This window comes from Oryzias latipes, chromosome 8 (genome assembly GCF_002234675.1).
Source record: "Oryzias latipes chromosome 8, ASM223467v1".
In the NCBI taxonomy this organism is placed as follows: domain Eukaryota; kingdom Metazoa; phylum Chordata; class Actinopteri; order Beloniformes; family Adrianichthyidae; genus Oryzias; species Oryzias latipes.
The window spans coordinates 26,016,210-26,035,864 of NC_019866.2; the positions used below are offsets into that span (position 1 = coordinate 26,016,210).

Below are 19,655 nucleotides of genomic sequence, written 5' to 3' on the forward strand. Positions count from 1 at the left end.
AAAGTAATAAAGTAAAATAACGAAAAATAATTATATAATAATGAAAATTGTACACCCCCCCCCCCCCCCCCCCCAAAATGATATCAACTGCCAATTTAAGGGACATGGCCCAACCCACCACAGACGGAGTTAGAAAAACTCATTGAAGGGTCAAACACAGAAATGTGTTTCTCTACAGAGATAAGACCAAACGTCTCATTTGATCATATAGTAGACTACATCTAAGAGCTTGCATGTGAAAGAGGTCCAACTGACCTGAAACCTGCTGAGTCAGAGCCTGCTTCTGTGTGTGGTCAATGTGCCAGCCCACCAGGATGTCCACAGTGTCCTAAGGAGGAAGGAGGCCAGACAGGGTCAGCTCTGCAGCCTCTGCACGGGTCAGCATGGGTCAGCACGGATAACTCACCCTGAAGTTGGTGCTGAACACATGGGGGTAGCAGCGGGCCACCTGGAGAATGCATCTCACGCTCTGACAGAGCAGCTCCGGCGTGTCCACGTTCTCCAGGATGGACTGCAGGCTGCTCATCACCAGCTGAAACAGAACATTACAGACGGACGTTTGCTTTGTGGTTTCACCACAGCTCACAGTGAGAGCTGCTGTCATGGTAACCCAATGAACCCTGGGTGATGTAGGGATGAAACGGACGCATCTTCATTCGTTTACAGACGCTGGATCCTGCGGGAAGCTCCATTGCTAAACATCATCTTTGGCTGTAACTCTGTTGTCAGCAGAACACTGAAGTAAGACTGGACTTTTAACGGTTCTCTAAAAATAAATCCAGCTCTTAACCCGAACCATAAAAAAGAGGACGACATTTAAGCAGTTAAGGCAAATAATTACAAAAATTATTTTTTTTAGAAACAAAAATAATATTTCTGAAACCAAAGAACTAAAGAAAAATGAATCATTTCAGAAAGGAAATGCTTAAAATGTAACAAGGAAGAAAGTGGAAAAAGGTTAGTATTATGGGATGTCATGATGAAGTCTGACCATCATTAACAGAAAGTTATTTGACATGAAGCGCCTCAAACTCACATGAATTCATTCAACCATTACTGCTGAGCCAAGCAGTCAACACACTTCACTTTGTGTGATCCTTATTGTAGAATTGTTTCTAATAAACTTCTTCAGGTTTTTAACAGTTTGTACATTAATCAGTTTCAAGTCTAGATGCAGAAATCAAAGTGACCATGGAAAACTGCTGAGTTAAATGCAATGCAGTCCAGAAGGTGTCTGCACCAAACCTCCATGCTGATGCATAAAACGTTGGGCGCACCAGTGCAACCAGTGCAACCAGTGCAACCAGTGCAACAATGCAATGCAGAGCCCTGGAGACAGCAGTCTGAGCCAGTTTGAACTTTTTCCAAACAGAGCAATTGGTCAACGTTGCAATGGTTAGGAAAATTGCATGAACTGGCGCAATTTCTCTGGCCATCACAACCTCGCAAAATCCTGGAGGGTCTGGTTAAGTGATGGTGAACTGCTGGGAGTAGGCAGACATGACATGGTTGACAAAGTTTAGATTAGAAAACATGACAAATCAAAATCTAAGTGAGCCTTCCAGTGAGCCCCCCCCCCGTGATTTTTGCTAGTTCTCCCACTTAGAAATCATGGAGGGGTCTGACATTTTCATCTTAGACACAGGTCTACTGTGAATGACATCTTAAATCATCTGGAAAAAAATCACGTTGTACGATTTTTTTAATGATTTATTTAAATGCTACTGCTGCAAATAAGTGTTTGAACACCTGAGGAAATCAGTGTTACTGTTTGGTACAGACGTCTGTGTTCTCCCTTCCACAGTAGTTTCTCACCAGGTTTGCTAACACTGCAGGAAGGATTTTGGCCCACTACTCCTCACAGATCTCCTCTAGATCAGTCAGGTTGTCGCTGAGAAACTCAGAGTTTGGGCTCTACAGGTTTTCTATTGGCTCATGGTCTGGAGACTGGCTCGACCACTCCAGGACCTGGTTCTCCTGGCTGTGGGCTCCAGGTCATTGTCCTGTTGGAAGACTCAGCCACGACCCTTCCTCAGTGGTCTGAATAAATCACTTCATGAAATCATGCAATGTCATTTTTTAGATGTTTCTCACATGCAGCTAGGAGGAAAATGTCAGACCCCTCCATGATTTCTAAGTGGGAGAACTAGCTAACTATGGGGTTCACATACTTATTTGCCTCATAGAAAATGCAGCATGCGCCATTTATCAAATAGAGGGATAACATTATCTTTTCAAGTTTGTTCACTGATAACTTGGCTAATGAAAGCTTTTTTTTAACTTGATTAGTGTTGAAATAAAAATGTAAACAAATATCAGTCTAAGCTGAATCAGCGATCCACTGGAATGTGAACTCTGTTCCTGACCTGCATGATGTGAGAGAAGGCCTTCCTCTCTCCAGCCGTCTCCAGAGCGTGCTGAGCTGCTAGCAGGAACAGCAGCTTCACCTCGTCCCGGCCGCTCGCCGTGAACTTAGCAAAGAGCCACTTGAAGATGCGCTCCGCTTCGTAACTGAGCACCGTGCACAGGAGGCCCAGAGAGGCTGCCGCTTCCTGCCGCAGCTCCCACAACAGCTTACTGCTGCAGATTGACACACAAAAATCACAACATCACACACAAAGCCACAGCAGGAGGCGCTGTGCAGCACCACCAGATAACCCCAATTTACCGTCTGCGGTGCGTAGGGCGTCGGTCTCACGACCATCAGTTAGTTTACGTTGACAGAGGAGTGGTTTATAATAATAATAATAATCCATTTTATTTAAAGCGCCTTTCAAGAAACCCAAGGACACTTTACAAAACAAAGGTTAACAATAGACCTTAAAAGCACAATAAAAATAATAAATAAAATTAAAAGTGAATCAGGATGGGAAGGCAGAAATGAACAGATGGGTTTTGAGTTTAGATCTGAAAGTAGGAAGAGAGTCTATGTTACGGAGATCAGGAGGGAGTTCCAGAGTTTGGGAGCCGAGCAGCTGAAGGTTCAACTCCCCATGGTGATGAGGCGGGCCGGAGGGACAGAGAGCTGAGCAGGGGAGGAGGACCGAAGAGAACGAGAGGGGGTTTTAATATGGATGAGGTCGGAGAGATAAGGAGGAGCCAGGTTATGGAGGGCCTTAAAGGTGAACAGGAGGAGTTTGAATTGGATTCTGGAGGTTATGGTGCAGCTGGTGGAGAACCGGGGTGATGTGACTGAAGGAGGGGGTTCTGGAGATGATGCGGGCAGCTGAGTTCTGGACCAATTGGAGCTTATTGAGGGTTTTTTGGGGGAGGCCAAAGAGGAGAGAATTACAATAATCTAAACGGGAAGTGACCAGACTGTGGACCAGGATAGAAGCAGAGGGGACAGTGAGGGAGGGGTGTAGACGATTAATGTTACGTAGATGGAATTGGGCTGACCGGGTAATGTTATTGATGTGGGACTGAAAAGATAGTGAGCTATCTAGGATGACACCCAGACTCTTCACCTGAGGGGAGGGGGAGACAGAAGACGAATCAATGGAAAGAGTTAGATTTGTGGCTTTATAGAGGGTGGATTTGGAACCGACGAGAAGTAACTCGGTTTTATCACTGTTGAGTTTGAGAAGGTTTGAGGTGAACCAGTTTTTGATTTCAGATAGACAGGAGTGGAGGGAGGAGGGTGGAAGAGAGGAGTCGGGTTTGCTTGATACATAGAGCTGGGTGTCATCCGCAAAACAGTGAAAATTAACATTAAATTTTTGCGGAAGATATTGCCAAGGGGAAGAAGATAAGTAATTAAAAGAAGAGGACCAAGGACAGAACCTTGGGGGACACCAGAAGAGACAGAGGAAGGGGGTCAGCCTCAACACCGGGAAAGGTGATTCCTATTGGGAAACACATTCCTGCACCCAGAATGCTTTGCACATGCATCCCACAGGCCCGGTTCCACTGCTCCATTAAGCAAAAACATGGATGTAAGTAGACTTTCCGTCTCCATGCTGCGTTCATAGGGGCTCATTGTTAAGACGGACCTGGACAGAACTGTGGCGTTCTCCGGGTCCAGGACTTCCTATTTAAGCTCACCCTCCCAGGTCAGGGGGAGAAAGCTTTTATCTTACCTCTCATTTAAAATGTCGTTCAAGGTGCTGAGGATGGTTTCCAGCTGTTTGACCAGCGCCTGTTCAACAGAGAAACAGAACCACACTTCATGTCTTTGCTTCTCTGCAGACCTGAACATTTCTGTACTGGTGGTAAACTTCTGGGTTCTTGACCCTAGGGGTGTAGGCTTACATCCTCTACTGTTTAGGCTGAGAAAACCCAGGTTTTTCATTATTACCAGGACCACCAGACCTCTGAATTTGTACAGTAAAAACCGCCCCTCCCCCAGTTCTTGTCTCAGCATGATGGTTGGATGATTTTACAAGAACTCTAGTGTTGTAGAAATAAAAGCTCAGAGCACCCAGACAAACTGGGAACATCTGACTGACCACTTTGCTCTCTCCGTGGCTGATGAACTCCTTCAGTTGTTTGAGGGTGGCCAGCCTTCGCTCTCGGTCGTCCTCCCTGGAGACCCGACGCAGCAGGTTGGCCAGCCGAGACTCCTCCGAGTGAGCCATCCCCCTGTCTGCAGCAAAAACAGCAGAGCAGCTGGTTTACCGTCAGCACAATGCACGTTGTACGATCCTGATGCCGTCAGATAGGGACGTCAGGTTTGACTCTTTTGAACAGATGCAGACAACTACACTAACTCAATGTTCTATTGTACAACCTGTTGAGGTCATCACTGCAATAAAGGCTTCCTGTAACTGCCAATCAGACTCCTGCACCGATCCACAGGTATTCTGGCCCTCTCCTCATGAGCAACCTGCTCCAGCGGTCTCAGGTTTGATTCCAGACGGCAGGTCTCAGCATCTTCCACAGATGCCCAGTATGGTTTAGGTCAGGGCGGATGACGGTAACTTTAGAAGAGTCCAATGCTTTCCTGCTGCCATACCCGTGACACCTGTGACTGAGACCACGTTTTCTGACGGACCAGTGCATTTCTCTACAGCAGGGGTATCAAAAAAATGGCCCGCCAGATGTTTCAATCGGGCCCATTCATGAAGAGTAAAAATTATAAGAATGTTTAAAAAACAAGCACGTTTCTAGTCCATTCCTGTGGCGAGTTATGATTTTTTAAAGAAATAACCGAAATGCGCAATTCCGCCACTAGGGGGAGCAAAGGAAAAGCTTAAGAGGTGAAACAGCATATCTTTGCACCTGCCAAAAGTGAAACCTAACGGCTCTGTGTCTGAATAAAATGTAGTTTGGTTCCCCGCAAGCCCCACTGCTGTTACATTGTTATAAGAATGATCAGTAGTGACACCCTAATGACCAAGATGTTGTCAAAAAGAAAAAAAGGGATGAAGTGAAGTGCTGAGCTTTCCAGGTAAAATGGACACATTTTTATTTGTTTCAGAGTTGAATGCAAAACCTGCGTGCTTGTTATGTCATCAACAGGTGCTCAAAGAATATAACATTCAGCAGCACTATGAGACAATGAGGAAAGTTTCACCATTTGCAGTTAAGAAAAGAGAGGATTTACCAACTAAAATCTGGACTGAAAATCAACCGTCTGCATTTACTGCAGCGTGACGTCAGTGATGGAGCAGTGACAGACACCTGATTGCAGACAAGTTGGAGCAAACATCCAAACCATTTTCAGATGCTGAACCTATAGAAAAATGACGAAGGCTGCAGAAGTCTTGTTCCCCAAAAAGCAGTCTGTCAAGGATTATGATTACAGATCCAACATCTCTGAGGAGACTTGGGCGCCAAATGAAGGAATCCTGTCATTTATTGTATTTTCGGTCACTATTAATGAAAGCACAGATACAGATATTGCACAACTGTGCATATTTCTTAGAGGTGCAGAAGAGTTTCTTGAGTTGATGGACCCAACAACAGCTGATGACAGTCAGCTCTCTTGTTACAGTGCTGGACTATGCTGGAGTGAACTAGTCACGTAATGTCAGTCTGGTCACTGATGGCGCCCATCAAAGGTCAGGAAGAAGGCAGGTGTTGCCACAAAATTCAGGCAGAAACCAGGAAAAGATTCTTGGACATTTCATTGTGTTTTGCACACTTGAATGGCAGTAAATATGTTTCTGCACAGGATCTGAATCCTGATATTGACGGCCTGCAGAAGTTTGAGGAGAGAAAGGAGGTTAACTCCAAATTCTTGTTATGTTCACAAATGTTTGCAAGTTTAATTTAGTTGAATTATTCATTGATTTGCACATTTACATTTTAGGCAGGTGTTGAATTTTTTTCCATAGCCCCTCTTGAGTTTATTATAAGGATTGATTCAGTGTCAGATGTTTTTTGCTTTTACGTTACTGGTCCGGCCCACTTGGGATCAGACGCCTTGAATGCGGCCCCCAAACCAAAATGAGTATGACACCCCTGCTCTACAAAATCCCTTCATAGTCTTGAGATTTCATTGTACACAGCCCAGATCATAATACAGCCTCCTCCGTGTTTCACAGCAGGGACAGCGTTCTTTTCTTTATACTAGGCAGGGGTTGACATAGCCCAGAAATTTGCACTGGCCCACAGGGCCAGTAGTTTTTGAAACTTACTGGCCCTGCCTGAAAGTTACTGGCCCGACACCGCGCATAGCGGGACCCGCCGCTCCGCAGGTGCTGGCAACTTTAGGGGGGTCCGGGGGCATGCCCCCCCCGGAAACTTTTAATATGGTGCAATTTGGTGCATTCTGGTGACATCACTTATTACTACACTTTTCAATGACTGAAAATAGACCATATCAAACTTAAATCTGCTCTAGTCTGTTTCAGATGTTTTGAAGAGAGCACTGCAGTGTAGTAGGTAACACTAGTTCAGAAGTTTTCATGCTGCTTCTAACGGCAAATATCACAATAAATCATAAACATTAAATGTGTTAAAACAATCTAATGGCAGCTTGAACCATTTAACGAATCAAATAAATCCCTTAATGCATTTGACCAATCGGATGGACGCCTTCACATTGTTGACCAATCGGATGGAGCCATGTTATGTTAGATGTTTGTAACCTATGTCAACGTGGGTCATTTGGAGTATAATTTTTAAACTGGGAATGGTTATTTGGTTATTTTGCTGTTTGTTTATATACCGCAAATTATATCGTTATCGCAATTTTAATCTCTGATATGGCATATCGCGAGTTTTCCTCATATTGTGCAGGTCTAACTGAGATCATTCAGCTAACTAGAAATACTTACTGCTTACAGTGTTGTAAAGAAAAACAAAATTAAGTAGTTTAACATTCTACTGCATTTGAGTCTGAGATTCAGGTATTTGGAGTTGCCTTTGATTCTTTGACATTCAGCTTAAAGCTTAGTGGATACAGTTTCATCTTCAATGCATTCATTAAATATCTTGCTGTCCATACTACTAATTATACCCATTACTCCATCCAACATATTCCTATCTATTCCTGCCATGTCTTCCACATCTCTGACATGCTTCAGTCTCTCTTCAGTGTCGGATTTATAATCAAATGTAATAATAACCCACTGGCTTGTGCCTTCGTTGTTGCTGTTTAACATTGTTTTGTATTGAATTGTTACATTCAATAAAGTTTGAAAAAAAAAAAGTAGTGAGCGCGTGCCGCGTGGTGCTCGGCAGTGAAAGCCGCGCGCGCGCAGGCGGAAGAGAAGGAGAAGTGATCAAAGGTTTCCCATAGAAACCCTTGAAGTCTGAACACAGGACTAGCAGAAAAACTAAATTATGAAGACGAGGTAAATCTACACGTTTTCGCAAAATTTACTTTATTGAAAAAGGTGAAGAATGTATAAACCGTTAGATATTTTAGTGGCCCGAGCGGACAAGTGAAAAGTAAAGTCTTGTGGTCCGCACTGCTCGAAAAACAGGACCGGGCCAGCGGACAAATGGCTATGTCGAGCCCTGCTAGGGGTTAAGGATATATTTTAACATTTCGATTCAAACATAATTTGTGGTCAATGATCTGTAGGGGTGTAGGAACAAATCGATTCAGCAATATATCGCGATAGTTCATTTGGCGATACTGTATCTATTCAAAATGCTGTCAGGGTGATATTTATTTTATTATTTCTGAGCGTCCTTCAGTGTCCGACTCTTGTTGTCCACTTCACCCTCCAACCACTAGTTGGTAGCAGAGCACACGGAGCCTCTTTGAGCAGCTCTACACCACAAAACATAAGATCTAGCTTTTACTTGGGGTAGGTACCGAACAGAAACTCTGTTCCATGTTGCTGTCAGTATCATATTGCAGTGCTTTTTAGCGGCTCAGATAAGAATGAGTGAAGCTCTGCAGCTGCACAGCCGCTAATGATCTGAGACAAAAGGCTGTAGACAAAGCGGGCCACTTCTGCAGAACCTCTCAGCTATAGATTCTAGTTCTGATGGATCAGAGTGATGTGTCCAACGCTCTGGAAAAAGGCCATCGTCGTGGCGATGAGCGGTGAAGTCCGTGTTTACTTCCACGTGTGAGAAAGTGGAGCAGCAGCTGCAGAGCAGACGGTCATGGAAACAAAGCATCTGAGCCACATTAAAGCTCTTCATCCTGTCAGGCTGCCTCATCATCATCACTTTAATGTTTCTGGATAGAATTAGTGTTTTTATTTTTCTCCCTTTACTGTTGAATCACTGTTCAGTCTCCTGGAGGATCTAAATTAATGTTGGAAAATATCAGAGCTTGATTTCCTCAATCAGACATTTAGAACATTATGGGTTCAGACACATTCATTCTATTGTTTTTCTTAGACTGAAATATATTTTGTTGTGGAAATCAGACAATGTTGACTGTTCCCTTTGAATATTTGAAGTTACCAAATTAAAAGCACAATGAATTTGCTTTGGTAACAGCAGCTTCTCTATGAGACACAGTTGCAGTGCTTGACATAGTGATCATTAAATATACTGAATGTTACCTTCTTATTACAATCAAAGACGTATTAATGTTCAGGTGGAGTTTTTTCTGAGTCATGCTCTTTAAATCAAAAAGGAAATGTGTTCTGGTACAATATCGTGGTATGTATCGTAGGACGCGTAACGAATACGTGTCGTACCACCAGACTCTTGCCGATACAAACCTCTAATGATCTGATTCATGGTATGATATTGGCTCATTTTGAATGATCCCATTGGATCCAACTCTCTGGCCTAAAATTGATCATCACATGTGTAGCAAAACTTCCACCGGTGTGAGTGTACATAAAGATTAGCCCTTAAGGATGGAGGAAGCAGACATCAAAATCCAGCAGAAGCTTGTGTGAAACATTTAGACCTGATCAACCAGAAAACGCCATTGATGATTGAAGATATCCCAACATTTAAGATCTTTGATGAAGTTTTTAATTGGAATTAATGGTTGAGACTAGAGCTGCATGATGAGGAAGACTTGTGATATGCGACATTAGTGATCAATATTGCAATAATGATATAACTTGCGATCCATGAACAAATAGCAAAACCACCAAGAACATAATTTCCATTTCACTGCAACAGTTTCATTTAAATAAGAGTCAACATAACTTAAATTATGCTCCAAATGACCCTCCTCTATGCAGGAGGCGAACATCTAACATAAAAGGATCCATCCGATTGGTCAAATGCATAAAAGGGATTTATTTGATTGGTTAAATACTTCAAGCTGCCATAAGACTGTTTTAGCACATTTAAGGTTGCAATTTTTCAAGTACACCCCACTCCATGTGTCAGAAAACCTTTAGTGTCCTTTCAGAATCAACGTTTTCTGTTAAACTACTAAACACACCTGCACAGGTGGTTCACTGACTGCAAACAAGCTGTGTTCGTTTGCACACAAAAAAGCTTTTTTCCTAACAAGTTAATTCAAGCCCAGCTGCATAAATGAGAACACCCCAGTCATCGTCTTGGGAGAAAAGACAAACTTAGACTACAAAATCCCAATGAACAGACATTCAACCTCAGGTGAGTCTAATGATTCATGTAAGAGGTGTGCAGCACAGGTGACTAGAAAAGGACTTTCTTATCCAACAGCCCATTTCATGCTGTCAGCAATGGCTCCCCATGGAAAAGAAATATCACCAAATCTGAGAAAGGAAATCATTTCTTGGCACAAAAAAGGTGAAGGCTACAAGAAGATGAGCATCAGTCTCCATCCAGGCTCTGAAAGAGGTTCTTCTTGAAGAATGGACAAAGACAGATGTTCCAATATGACGCCAACCTGTTCATTCATGCCTACAAGACTTGGTGCTGTCCTTAGAAACCACAGGGCTCCTCCAAAATACTAGATGTAGTAGTTTCTGTTGCAGTGTTCATATTGACTTCAACCAACTGAAGTCAAACTGAAGATGATGTGATCAAAGTCAGATCATTAACCTTCATTTCATGTTATGGAGTTCAAGAAGTACTTAATAAAACTCAACCTGGTGGAAAGTTTGGAAACTTTTCCTTTGTTCACTGAGCTACTGATCAATGAAAGGGGGGTGTCCTGATTTATGCTGAGCCCTGTAACTAAGGACCATGGCTTCACACTAGGAGGTCCTTCTTCTCCTTTAGGTTCACACAAGTCTTTACATGAGCCCAGGTTGGAGAGTCCTGGTTCTCACACGTTAAAAACACAATGCTGCTTCTTCTGAAGGGGGAAGGCTTTAGAGACGGGACCGCTTACCCTGTGATTTCCTCATATCCTTTGAAGCTAAAGCACGGCTTCCATGCTGAAAAGTAGTCACATCCACAGTCACATTGTTGGGCCTCAACTCTTGCCCCAGCGACTTCCAACCAAATGAAGCATCACAGACACTCTGAGCAGCTTCATATCCCCCTGGGTGCAGCAAAAGTTCCGGTTAGAATCATTCTGTCAAGCGCATGAGAAACCAACACCTGTGTGGCATGAACTGTGCTACAGTGAACTGTGGCTGTGCAGAGCCTCACCCTCCTCCTGATGTCCAGCTGCAGGGGTGTAGGCATCACTGAGCGCCGCCGGCTGGTCAGGGCACTTGGAGGCTAAAACTTTGAAGAAGGACCCAGAACCAGGTTCTCTGGACTTCACGTGGTCCTGGCTTGATGGCACACTGTCAAGTCTGAGACAAAAACACACACTTTTCTAAGAACTACAGAGCTCATACTATGAATAATGCAGAATAGTTAAAACGTAATTTCTGACGTTGGAAAAACTCTAACCAAAAAAGTAGCAAGTATTTAACTAATCATCAGCGTAAAGCTGCTTCTTCTTTAGCTTCACCATAAACATGTACTTTATGTAGAGAATGAGCAACAATTACAACATTTTAATATCAAAGAAATGTTTTTCCTGCTTTTAAGGACAGATTTGTTGTCAACACAAGAGATCGATTTGCTTTCATTCATATTCTAAGCTGATCCTTCATTGGAGCTCAGCTGTTTTGGGACCAAACCACATTTCAAACACGCTACAGCAGATTATCCACGAGTTTATTTACGAGTCCTTCAGTCGATCCAAAACCTGGAAAAAATCTGCTGCTGCATGGAGGAATCCGTTGAAACCGCAGTAACTCCAGAGGCCTGTAGCTCAAACTGGCCTCACCTGTTCCAGCAGAGAACCAAAGCAAAAGGGGCGGAGCTTGGACAGGCAGGTGTATGCGCACTCACAGCACCGAGTCCTAAAACTTCTAAAAGACATGCTTTTGCCTAAAAAACTGTGGTGAAGGAAAAAGAAATGTACATGTTGGAGTTTTCCTGCTGACCCTCACAGCTGTGGAGTTCAACTTTCAACCTAAAGAAAATGTGAAAGCAAACTCCACAAACTCTGACACGAGCGTGTCTGCTGCTGAGGGAACCAGCTTTTAGTCTGCATGTGTCCAGAACCAAATCCACGTCAACGGACAATCCTCTCTGTCAGAACTGCTGTCAATCACGTGAAGCCAACCTGGCCTGAACTCGGACAAACCCATGTTTGCCAACGAAAGCATGAAACTGTGCCGCCAAAGCAGCGTTTCAGTGGTTTGGAGAACGCAGGAACACGCCGCCTCCTGACGCCTGCAGCACATGCTCTTCTTCCAAACATTTCACCTCCATGACTCTGCTGATGCTCTCTGAATGTAGACCAAAAGTTTCTCCAAAGAGCGCCGAACATCTGCCATGACTCCACGGCTCAATCTAAATCTGCATCTTAAAAGGAAACTGCTAAAAGTCTGGCTAAACTAGAAGCAATAATGACCACATATGAACAAGGCTGACTCAAATTTAGATAAAGTTGGCCACAAATCATACTTTTGGAAGAGGATTCACTCTTGACACAAAACATTCAGCTAGAGATTATTCAGAAAGAATTTCAACATTTCTTTGTCTTTTCCTCTGGGCGTTTCCCTTCACCCCACAGCCAATCAGCTTCCTCCGTCTGTCTCCTGCGTCCTCTACCAGCAGCTACCTTCATGTCTTCCTTCATCCAGAATCCTCCTCTCTGGTCTTCCTCTAGACCTCTGGCAGTTCTAGACTCAATGGATTCACCGTCTGTCCTCTGGACATGTCTCAACCATCTCAGTCTGGCTTTATCTCCTCTAACATGTCTGTCCCTCTGCTGTCCTCATTCCTGATCCATCCTGAACCTCAGCATCTTCGTCTCTGCGTCCTGTCTTCCTCAGTGTCTAGGAAACAACATGGCTGCTCTCTCCACCCCTTTCCTTTCATTCCAGCTCAAACTCTTTTCTGACACTTTTCTCCACCCATTCCAACCTGCCTGCACTCTTCTTCACTTCTTTTCCACTCCCCCCGTTCCTCTGGACTGCTGACCCTAGACCCTTCAGATCCTCCTTCTTCATCTCTTTTTCCTGTAACCTCGCTCTTCCTCTTGGGTTCCTCTCATTCACACACATGTTCTCCGTCTTGCTGCCGCTAACCTCCATTCCTCTCCCTTCCAGGACAAACCTCCACCTCTCTAGCTTCTCCTCCACCTGTTCTCTGCTCTCTCTACAAATCACAGTATCGTCTGCAAACATCATGGTCGTTCCTGTCTAACCCCATCTGTCAGTCTGTCCATCACCACTGCAAACAGGAAGTGGCTCAGAGCTGTTTGCAGAATAAATGCAACACTTTTTATTATGGATTCTAAAGGATCAATACGTTATATTTCCTCTAGAATCAAATATTGGTCATTGTTGATGTCCTTTGTGAATTACAACACCCTTTGCCCTCGCAGACCAGCAACCGCCGCTGCTAACGTGTCTGCTTCGGCTAACACCACGTTGGGGAAGTAACGTGAAGGTTTAGTTCGGAGTCTGGGCTCGGTTTCGCTTTGGCCCCAGCTGTCTGGTTCCGGGAGGCAGAGCAGGAAGCCTCGCCGCCTCCTCTGCTGCTGATCGACACGTTCGGGCGGGTTCGGGGCCTGTTTGTCAGCGGAAACCTCCTCTGACCCGGTGACACCGTCGGTAAACGACCTCCGCGCTTCAGGGGCCCCTCTCCGCGGGTCTGGCCGGGAATATGACCCCCCTCCCTCAGAACGCCCCCGGAAGCGGGCTGAGCAGCACTGATCGGGGCGTTAGCCGCCGAGCTAACGCGCTAGCCCGCCTCCTGTAGGTCCGAACACCGATCCCGCTGCTGCTTTGGGACCCGTCCTAACACTGCAGCGGGAGGACGGCCGATGTCCGCCGTTCCTGCCTGGGAATCGTCGCTGCAAAGCCCCTCGGCTCGGGCGGCAGCACCGGGCTCTGCTCAGCGTCCAGCTGCAAGCATTTCGGCCCGTTTCAACGCGGCGGGACATAGAGCGGTCCAGGCAGGGGGGAGGGGGGGGGGGGGTTGGATACGGAGCTTCTCTAGTGCGGTTCTGTGAAGGCCCGCCGGTCGCGACCGTTTGAGAGTCCGGCGGAAGAGCTGAGACCAACCTGGGCTGCCAGTCGTTCCAGTGTGGCCGCAGTTTGTGGGCGCCGCTGAGCCGAGACCCCGGGGCTTTACGGCTCATTACCCTCCGGTGCGCTGCATGACCTGCCGGCAGCGCCGAGCGTGTCTGTCCCGACAATTACTGTTTTCTGCTCCGCGTTACCGACGACCGCGAAAACGTTGACTAAGCCAGCGTGCTTGAAGCTAGTTCACGACGCATCTCTTCTTCTCTCGCGGCATTCTCTTCTTCGAGCGCTGTGTCCTCGTGACGCTCAAACCGTCGACTGCGCTCTGCTGCCCCCTAGCGGCAGGAAATCCCCTCTGCATTAAAGACCAAAGGAGAGTTTTCATTCACACTTTCACCTTATACGACGGAGTTTTAGTGTACAAAAAAGTAAAATTACGAGATTTAAAGTAGTAGATTTACGAGTTATTTTGTTGCAAATTTACGAGATTAAAGTGGAGGTGAGCATTCAGAGCAGCCAGTGAACGCCGTGCAGCAGCAGAGCGACTAAACAGAAGAACAGGTGAGCTGAATGTCTATTGAGAATGTTCCAAATGTCTGAAGGCTCATTTGTTTAATTTACACTTCATTAATGGTTTAGTCATTGATTGGCGGCTTGCAGGATCTCTGCAGCTGTTGATGAAGACGTTGGTGTCCCTGCAGATGTCCACTTCAGTCCTTTCTTCCTCCAAAGACCAGGGGCCTCATTTATAAAGGTTGCGTACGCACAAAAGAAGGCGTACGCCACTCTCTACGCAATAGTTGAGATTTATAAAAAGCAAACTTGACGGGAAAATGTGCGGTCCTTCACGCAAGCTCTGACCCAGGCGTACGCACAAAAACGGGTGAAATGAGAAACGGCGACACCGTCGGCAGATGGAAGAAACACGTGAAAGTGAAAATGACAATACTGCCTCTCAGAAATAACATGAAGACTTCATAAAGCAAGTCTGACAATTAACAGCTACACCAACACCCGTTTGATCCATCAGCAGTGAGACAAATAAAAAAAATCAAACGAAAATTACAACAGAAATTCAAATGAACACTTATTTGCAAAAAGAAAAGTGAAAAATGTTCTGCAATATTGGCATGTTGTGCAATTCATCCTCATAAATAATATATTTAACAGAACGAAATAATGTACAAAACTGACATTCCCGTCAATGTGTCCGTCTGGCGGAGCAGATATAGGTGCAATCAGACAGACAGATGGATAGATAGAGAGAGATGCATTTATTGTCCACTAGGGAAAGTTGTTTTCACATTAAAACATTTCTTCATAAGCTACAGAATTATGGTATTCATGCATATGCCTTTAGTTTGTTTTATTTTTGATGAAACAATGTATGGCGTATGTCTCAACCATTCAGAAAGCAACAAGTAATTACATTTGCGCTGATCAATTTCCCATTTCCACGTCGATTATTACCGACATCTGTAGCTTGTCAGATGTAATTAAATGGAGGGAAATAAAATGCCCCATCACAATGCGTAATGACACACAATGGCTGATCTTGCGCTCTTAGAAGATGTGGCAAATGGAAGAATTCGGAGTGAACGCATCTTTAGACAGCAAGAAGACTTGCTGGCAAACGAGGACGAGTGGCTTATGAGCCGGTTCAGACTTCTTCCAGCCGTCCTGTTGGACCTCTGCGGGCTTTTGGGCCCGGCGTTACAGAGGAGCACTCGGAGGAACCACGCGTGTCACCCGGTGCATCTGGCGCTCCGGTGCCCCCCCGGTGGCAGAGACACTCTGGCGATGCAGCACTAGACGTTTTTTCGCCTCGACTTTGATGTCCGACCATTTCTTTTTCATTTCGGCCACGGTCGGAGGTTGTGAGGCTACAGCATTTACGGCGTCTGCCACCGTTTGCCGCTCACGTGCCTTTTTGGCATTAGTAATGCCCACACTGTGCCCTCCAAACAACACTTTTCTCCTCTTTTCCACCTCGCCAACGATAACTTCTACTTCACATTGAGTGAAGTTACGTTTTTTTGATTTTCTCTCCGTGTTTGCCATGGTTTCGCAAGACATGAATATTAATTTGTGGGCGTTTCACAGACTATTTATGGGCAACTATGGGCGTGTCATGAGGCCGCAAAAGCTGCGCAGCATTTAGAATTGGTTGTGATTTATTAAGGGAAAGATGCGTAGGATGTGCGTGCGCACAGTTTTATAAATCCCAATATTTCTGTGCGTACGCATGTTTCATCGTACGCCACTTCTGACGCAAATCCTACGCAAAGTTTTATAAATGAGGCCCCAGATCTCTACTGTGTGACGCTTCCGTCTGAGGAGGAGGAGCACTTTCTGGCATTCTCAGCGTTCTTCTGCTAAAATAACAGACTGTTTTCATTCATCTTTGTTGTTTTATGTTGAAACGGGACGTTTCCTCTGGAGGAGGGGGCGTATTGAACACTGTTTACCTTCAGCTTTGGTGTTCTGCATATGACAGGTTAATGACGTAATTAGACAAATCTGAACCCCATCTATCATCTGAATGATGATAACAGAATAAAGTAGCGGTCCTCTTACCCAAACGTGTCTCTGAGCTCCTCATTTTACATGTGAAACTTCACTTTACCAACACCAAACCCCGGAGAGACGGCCACACTAATAGGAATTTCATTTTCAGTTGCCAAAAGATTCAGAATTTCTTTGTTTTTGAAACCTATCCAGAAATAAAACTTCACAAAATGCTCTGCATCTTTCATCTTCAAGCATGGCTCAGATAAACAGACACCTTTGGTGTTTTGTCTCGTTAATTTATAACTTTTTTTAATGTTGTATTTAAAAAAAAATTTGTTTGTCAGCTGGCCCTAACACTCTTTGGTATTGTAGAGTTTTCCCCTCAAGAATATTGTGTTTGGACATTAAAAAGTATGTTTTTTACACACATATAAGCCTCACAAAATATTTTGAATCGTACTGTAAAAAAAAAAGCTAGTCTCTGGGAGAATCAGATAAATGTAAAATTAGGAAAATGTGACTCAAGTAACACAAGCTGTTCACAATACATTCATTAACTAGGAAAAACAATCCCTGTGTAATAAGAGATGTTCCCTATTCCTTGTCACCTGTGATTCATTTAAATTCAATTCAGTTTTATTTGTATAGCCCAAATTCACAACAGTCGTCTCAATGGCATTCGTGCCAGTAATTGTAAGGTAAACATACAATCAAAAAGGATCATAAATGCATAGAATTCAATAGGATAATACTAAAACTTTGACTAAACAGACCAAACTAAACTGGCATCGCTGCCCTTAACCCCCTTCGCGGTAAGGAAAAACTCCTACCTAAAAAAACCTAAATACTGAGGATCACAGGTGAGATGAATGGCAGTGGTTAGGCACCAGGTGAGAGTAGGAGACTGGAGAGCATGCCAAGCAAACTCCCCACAGATAATGATGGTGCCCCCAACTAAAGACCGCTACCTGACCCTGACGGTCCACCGGGCTGCCCAGTTTGATTGCAATGAAACAGAGAATTAAAGTGGGGTCCAGGATGATCTGAGAAGGCACCCAGGACCGCTCCTCAAGGACCATAGCCCTCCTAGTCCGCCAGATATTAAAACCCCCTCCCATGACAGCAAGACTTCAAAAGCCTTCAAAAGAGCCTTCAAAGAGCCAGTGGGTTGCAGATGAGTAGGTTTGGCTCTAGCACAGTCAGCCCAAATCACCTGTGCGACTTGGTGAAAGTTGATTCCTTGCAGTGCAGTGAAGGGATAGGTGAAAGGAGAACATATTTTTTATGAATTTTTTGTTGGATCAGATGAGAGTATGAAAGGGGAGGAAAAGTAAAGCTAGTACTGGAGAGAATTCTCCTCCATGTTCTCCCTACCATGACAAAGGTGGATAAAGGTGGAAAGATTTCATGTCATGGACACCAGTGAAGATCACAAATCATTGAAGAAAAAAGGTTCAGAGCACTGTCTAGTGCAGGGGTGGGCAATTCCAGGCCTCGAGGGCCGGTGTGTCTGCATGATTTCCAGATAGTCTTGCCCTACTCATGGCTGATTACCTGGTTCAGGTGTGTCCAGCCAATTAGAACATGCCAGAGCAGGGTATGCTGGAAAACATGCAGGAATGCGGCCCTCAGTGCCCACCTCTGGTCTAGTGGGTCTAGATGACCCAAGTCTAAACGTTAAAGTGCCTAGGATAGAACAAGGGTTAATTAGAACAAAACTCTTCCATTATCACTGAAAAGTAATGCAGAGCAAACATTTTCTATATCAGTTAAATCAGACACTATGTCCTGCAGGTGTTTGTCTGGTTTCTGTTGGTGTTTCACCTTTTCTTTCTGTGCAGGCTGACTCTGGCTCCTCCCAGCTCATCCACACCCTCACCTGACCTCTGCAGAGAAGTGCACAGTTGTCTGCACTTAGCTAATTTAGCTTGCTCCCTATGTAAGTTGACTGTTTTCTGTATTCAGTGTAGGTTTTTCAGTCAGGTTTCTGTTTTTATTATTAAACCATTAGACTCTTTCCCTGCTTCTGGGTCCTTGCCGACCAGCCTGTGACAAAACTACACTCTATCACCGTAAAGGATCCAGGATTATTTAACGCGCTGGGTCAACCTGCCTCTGCCCTTCATGGACAAAGTAGCTGAAATAACAATGAAAATTTTGCCAAAGACGAATTCAAAGCACTAGACTCATCCATATTGAGCTTCTTCTTTCGACTTCTTCTTCTTCTCAGACTTAGGCTCAGACTTACTTCCAAACTAGACACATGAAGGTCCAAGCCAGGAGCTGAGCCAGGGCTCCAAAAAGCAGTTTATAGTAAGTAATTACTTTGACAAACACTGCAGAAAACATAATGTGAACGTCACACCATAAAGATTAGTCATTTAAACTTCAAAATAATTACGAGTAAATCATTTCGTTGTGCACTGCATAATTATAATTAAAAGATTCTGATTCTGAGCGAGTTAGATGAAGATTCGGCCTGTTCCACAGTCAGAGTCAGAGTTGGGCTGTTTCTGACTGTGAAAGATCTGAAAAACAATAAGGCCAGTGTTTCAGTGAAAAACAATGGATCTGACCTACAAAAACAACATTTCATTTTTGAGAAGTACTTTAGACTTACTTGTCTTTCTTTCTTGTCCCTGACTGAGAGTCATACTAATTAAAGACGGTTTATTGTTAATTACAAACAAACCTTCCCTAAACCCTCATAATACATAATACTGCAACCTTATGCTCCAAAGCCCCACCTCCTCTTCTCCATAGTCCTCCATGCTAATTCAAACCCCCATTTACTCTGATGGAGTCAACCCGACTGGTCTGTGTCAGCTGTGATGTTAAGGCAGAAGCTCTGAGAGCGTGAAAAGCTCTGTGCACTACAGCTTTGTTCACCAGAGGGTATACATGCAAAAGAAACTGTTTGTTCACCACAGGTTGTGGTTGCAGCAGGGGATCTTCGTATACCAAAAGCTCTCTGTGCATAAGGATGGGGGGAGCTGGAAACTCTTTGTGCACCAGAAGCTCTGTAATGCAGAGGTAGAGCAAACGACCTCTAGCTATGTGTGAAAGTATCTTTGGGCAAGGCACTCAACCCCACATTGCTCCTGATGGTTCTACATTGGTACCAGTGTAGTAGGTTTAGGGGATGTCATCTGGACTTGGTTATTAAAGTTAGAAGACGTTTCGCCTCTTATCCAAGAGGCTTTGTCAATTCTGAATTAGCTGGTCTAAGAGCTGGTATATATATGCGTCCATGGGGGAGGAGTCAGACCTGAAACTGGAGGTATTGTCCACTTAGCCTACATGGTTTCGGGTCGTTAATAGTCCTTTGTCCTCAGCTGGGGGTTGGGGAGCCAGTGA

The 19,655-nt window shown here is 44.5% G+C and overlaps 1 protein-coding gene across 2 annotated transcripts in view; it reads right to left on the bottom strand.

The window, feature by feature from the left end:
• Positions 1-14,094, bottom strand: part of smg1 (SMG1, nonsense mediated mRNA decay associated PI3K related kinase) — an 84,340-nt gene extending 70,246 nt beyond the window's left edge. Inside the window, exons 1-8 of one of the 2 annotated variants that reach the window (XM_023957921.1) lie at positions 13,827-14,094; positions 10,903-11,051; positions 10,640-10,792; positions 4,449-4,585; positions 4,080-4,138; positions 2,367-2,580; positions 407-532; positions 256-328 (exon numbers count right to left, since the gene is read on the bottom strand). In XM_023957921.1, coding sequence (XP_023813689.1) covers positions 256-328; positions 407-532; positions 2,367-2,580; positions 4,080-4,138; positions 4,449-4,585; positions 10,640-10,792; positions 10,903-11,051; positions 13,827-13,903 — 988 coding nt within the window. In that variant the 5' untranslated portion in view covers positions 13,904-14,094. The remainder of the gene's footprint in view (positions 1-255; positions 329-406; positions 533-2,366; positions 2,581-4,079; positions 4,139-4,448; positions 4,586-10,639; positions 10,793-10,902; positions 11,052-13,826) is intronic. The other variant, XM_023957922.1, reaches the window with a different exon arrangement.
• Between the last annotated feature and the right edge of the window lie 5,561 nt (positions 14,095-19,655).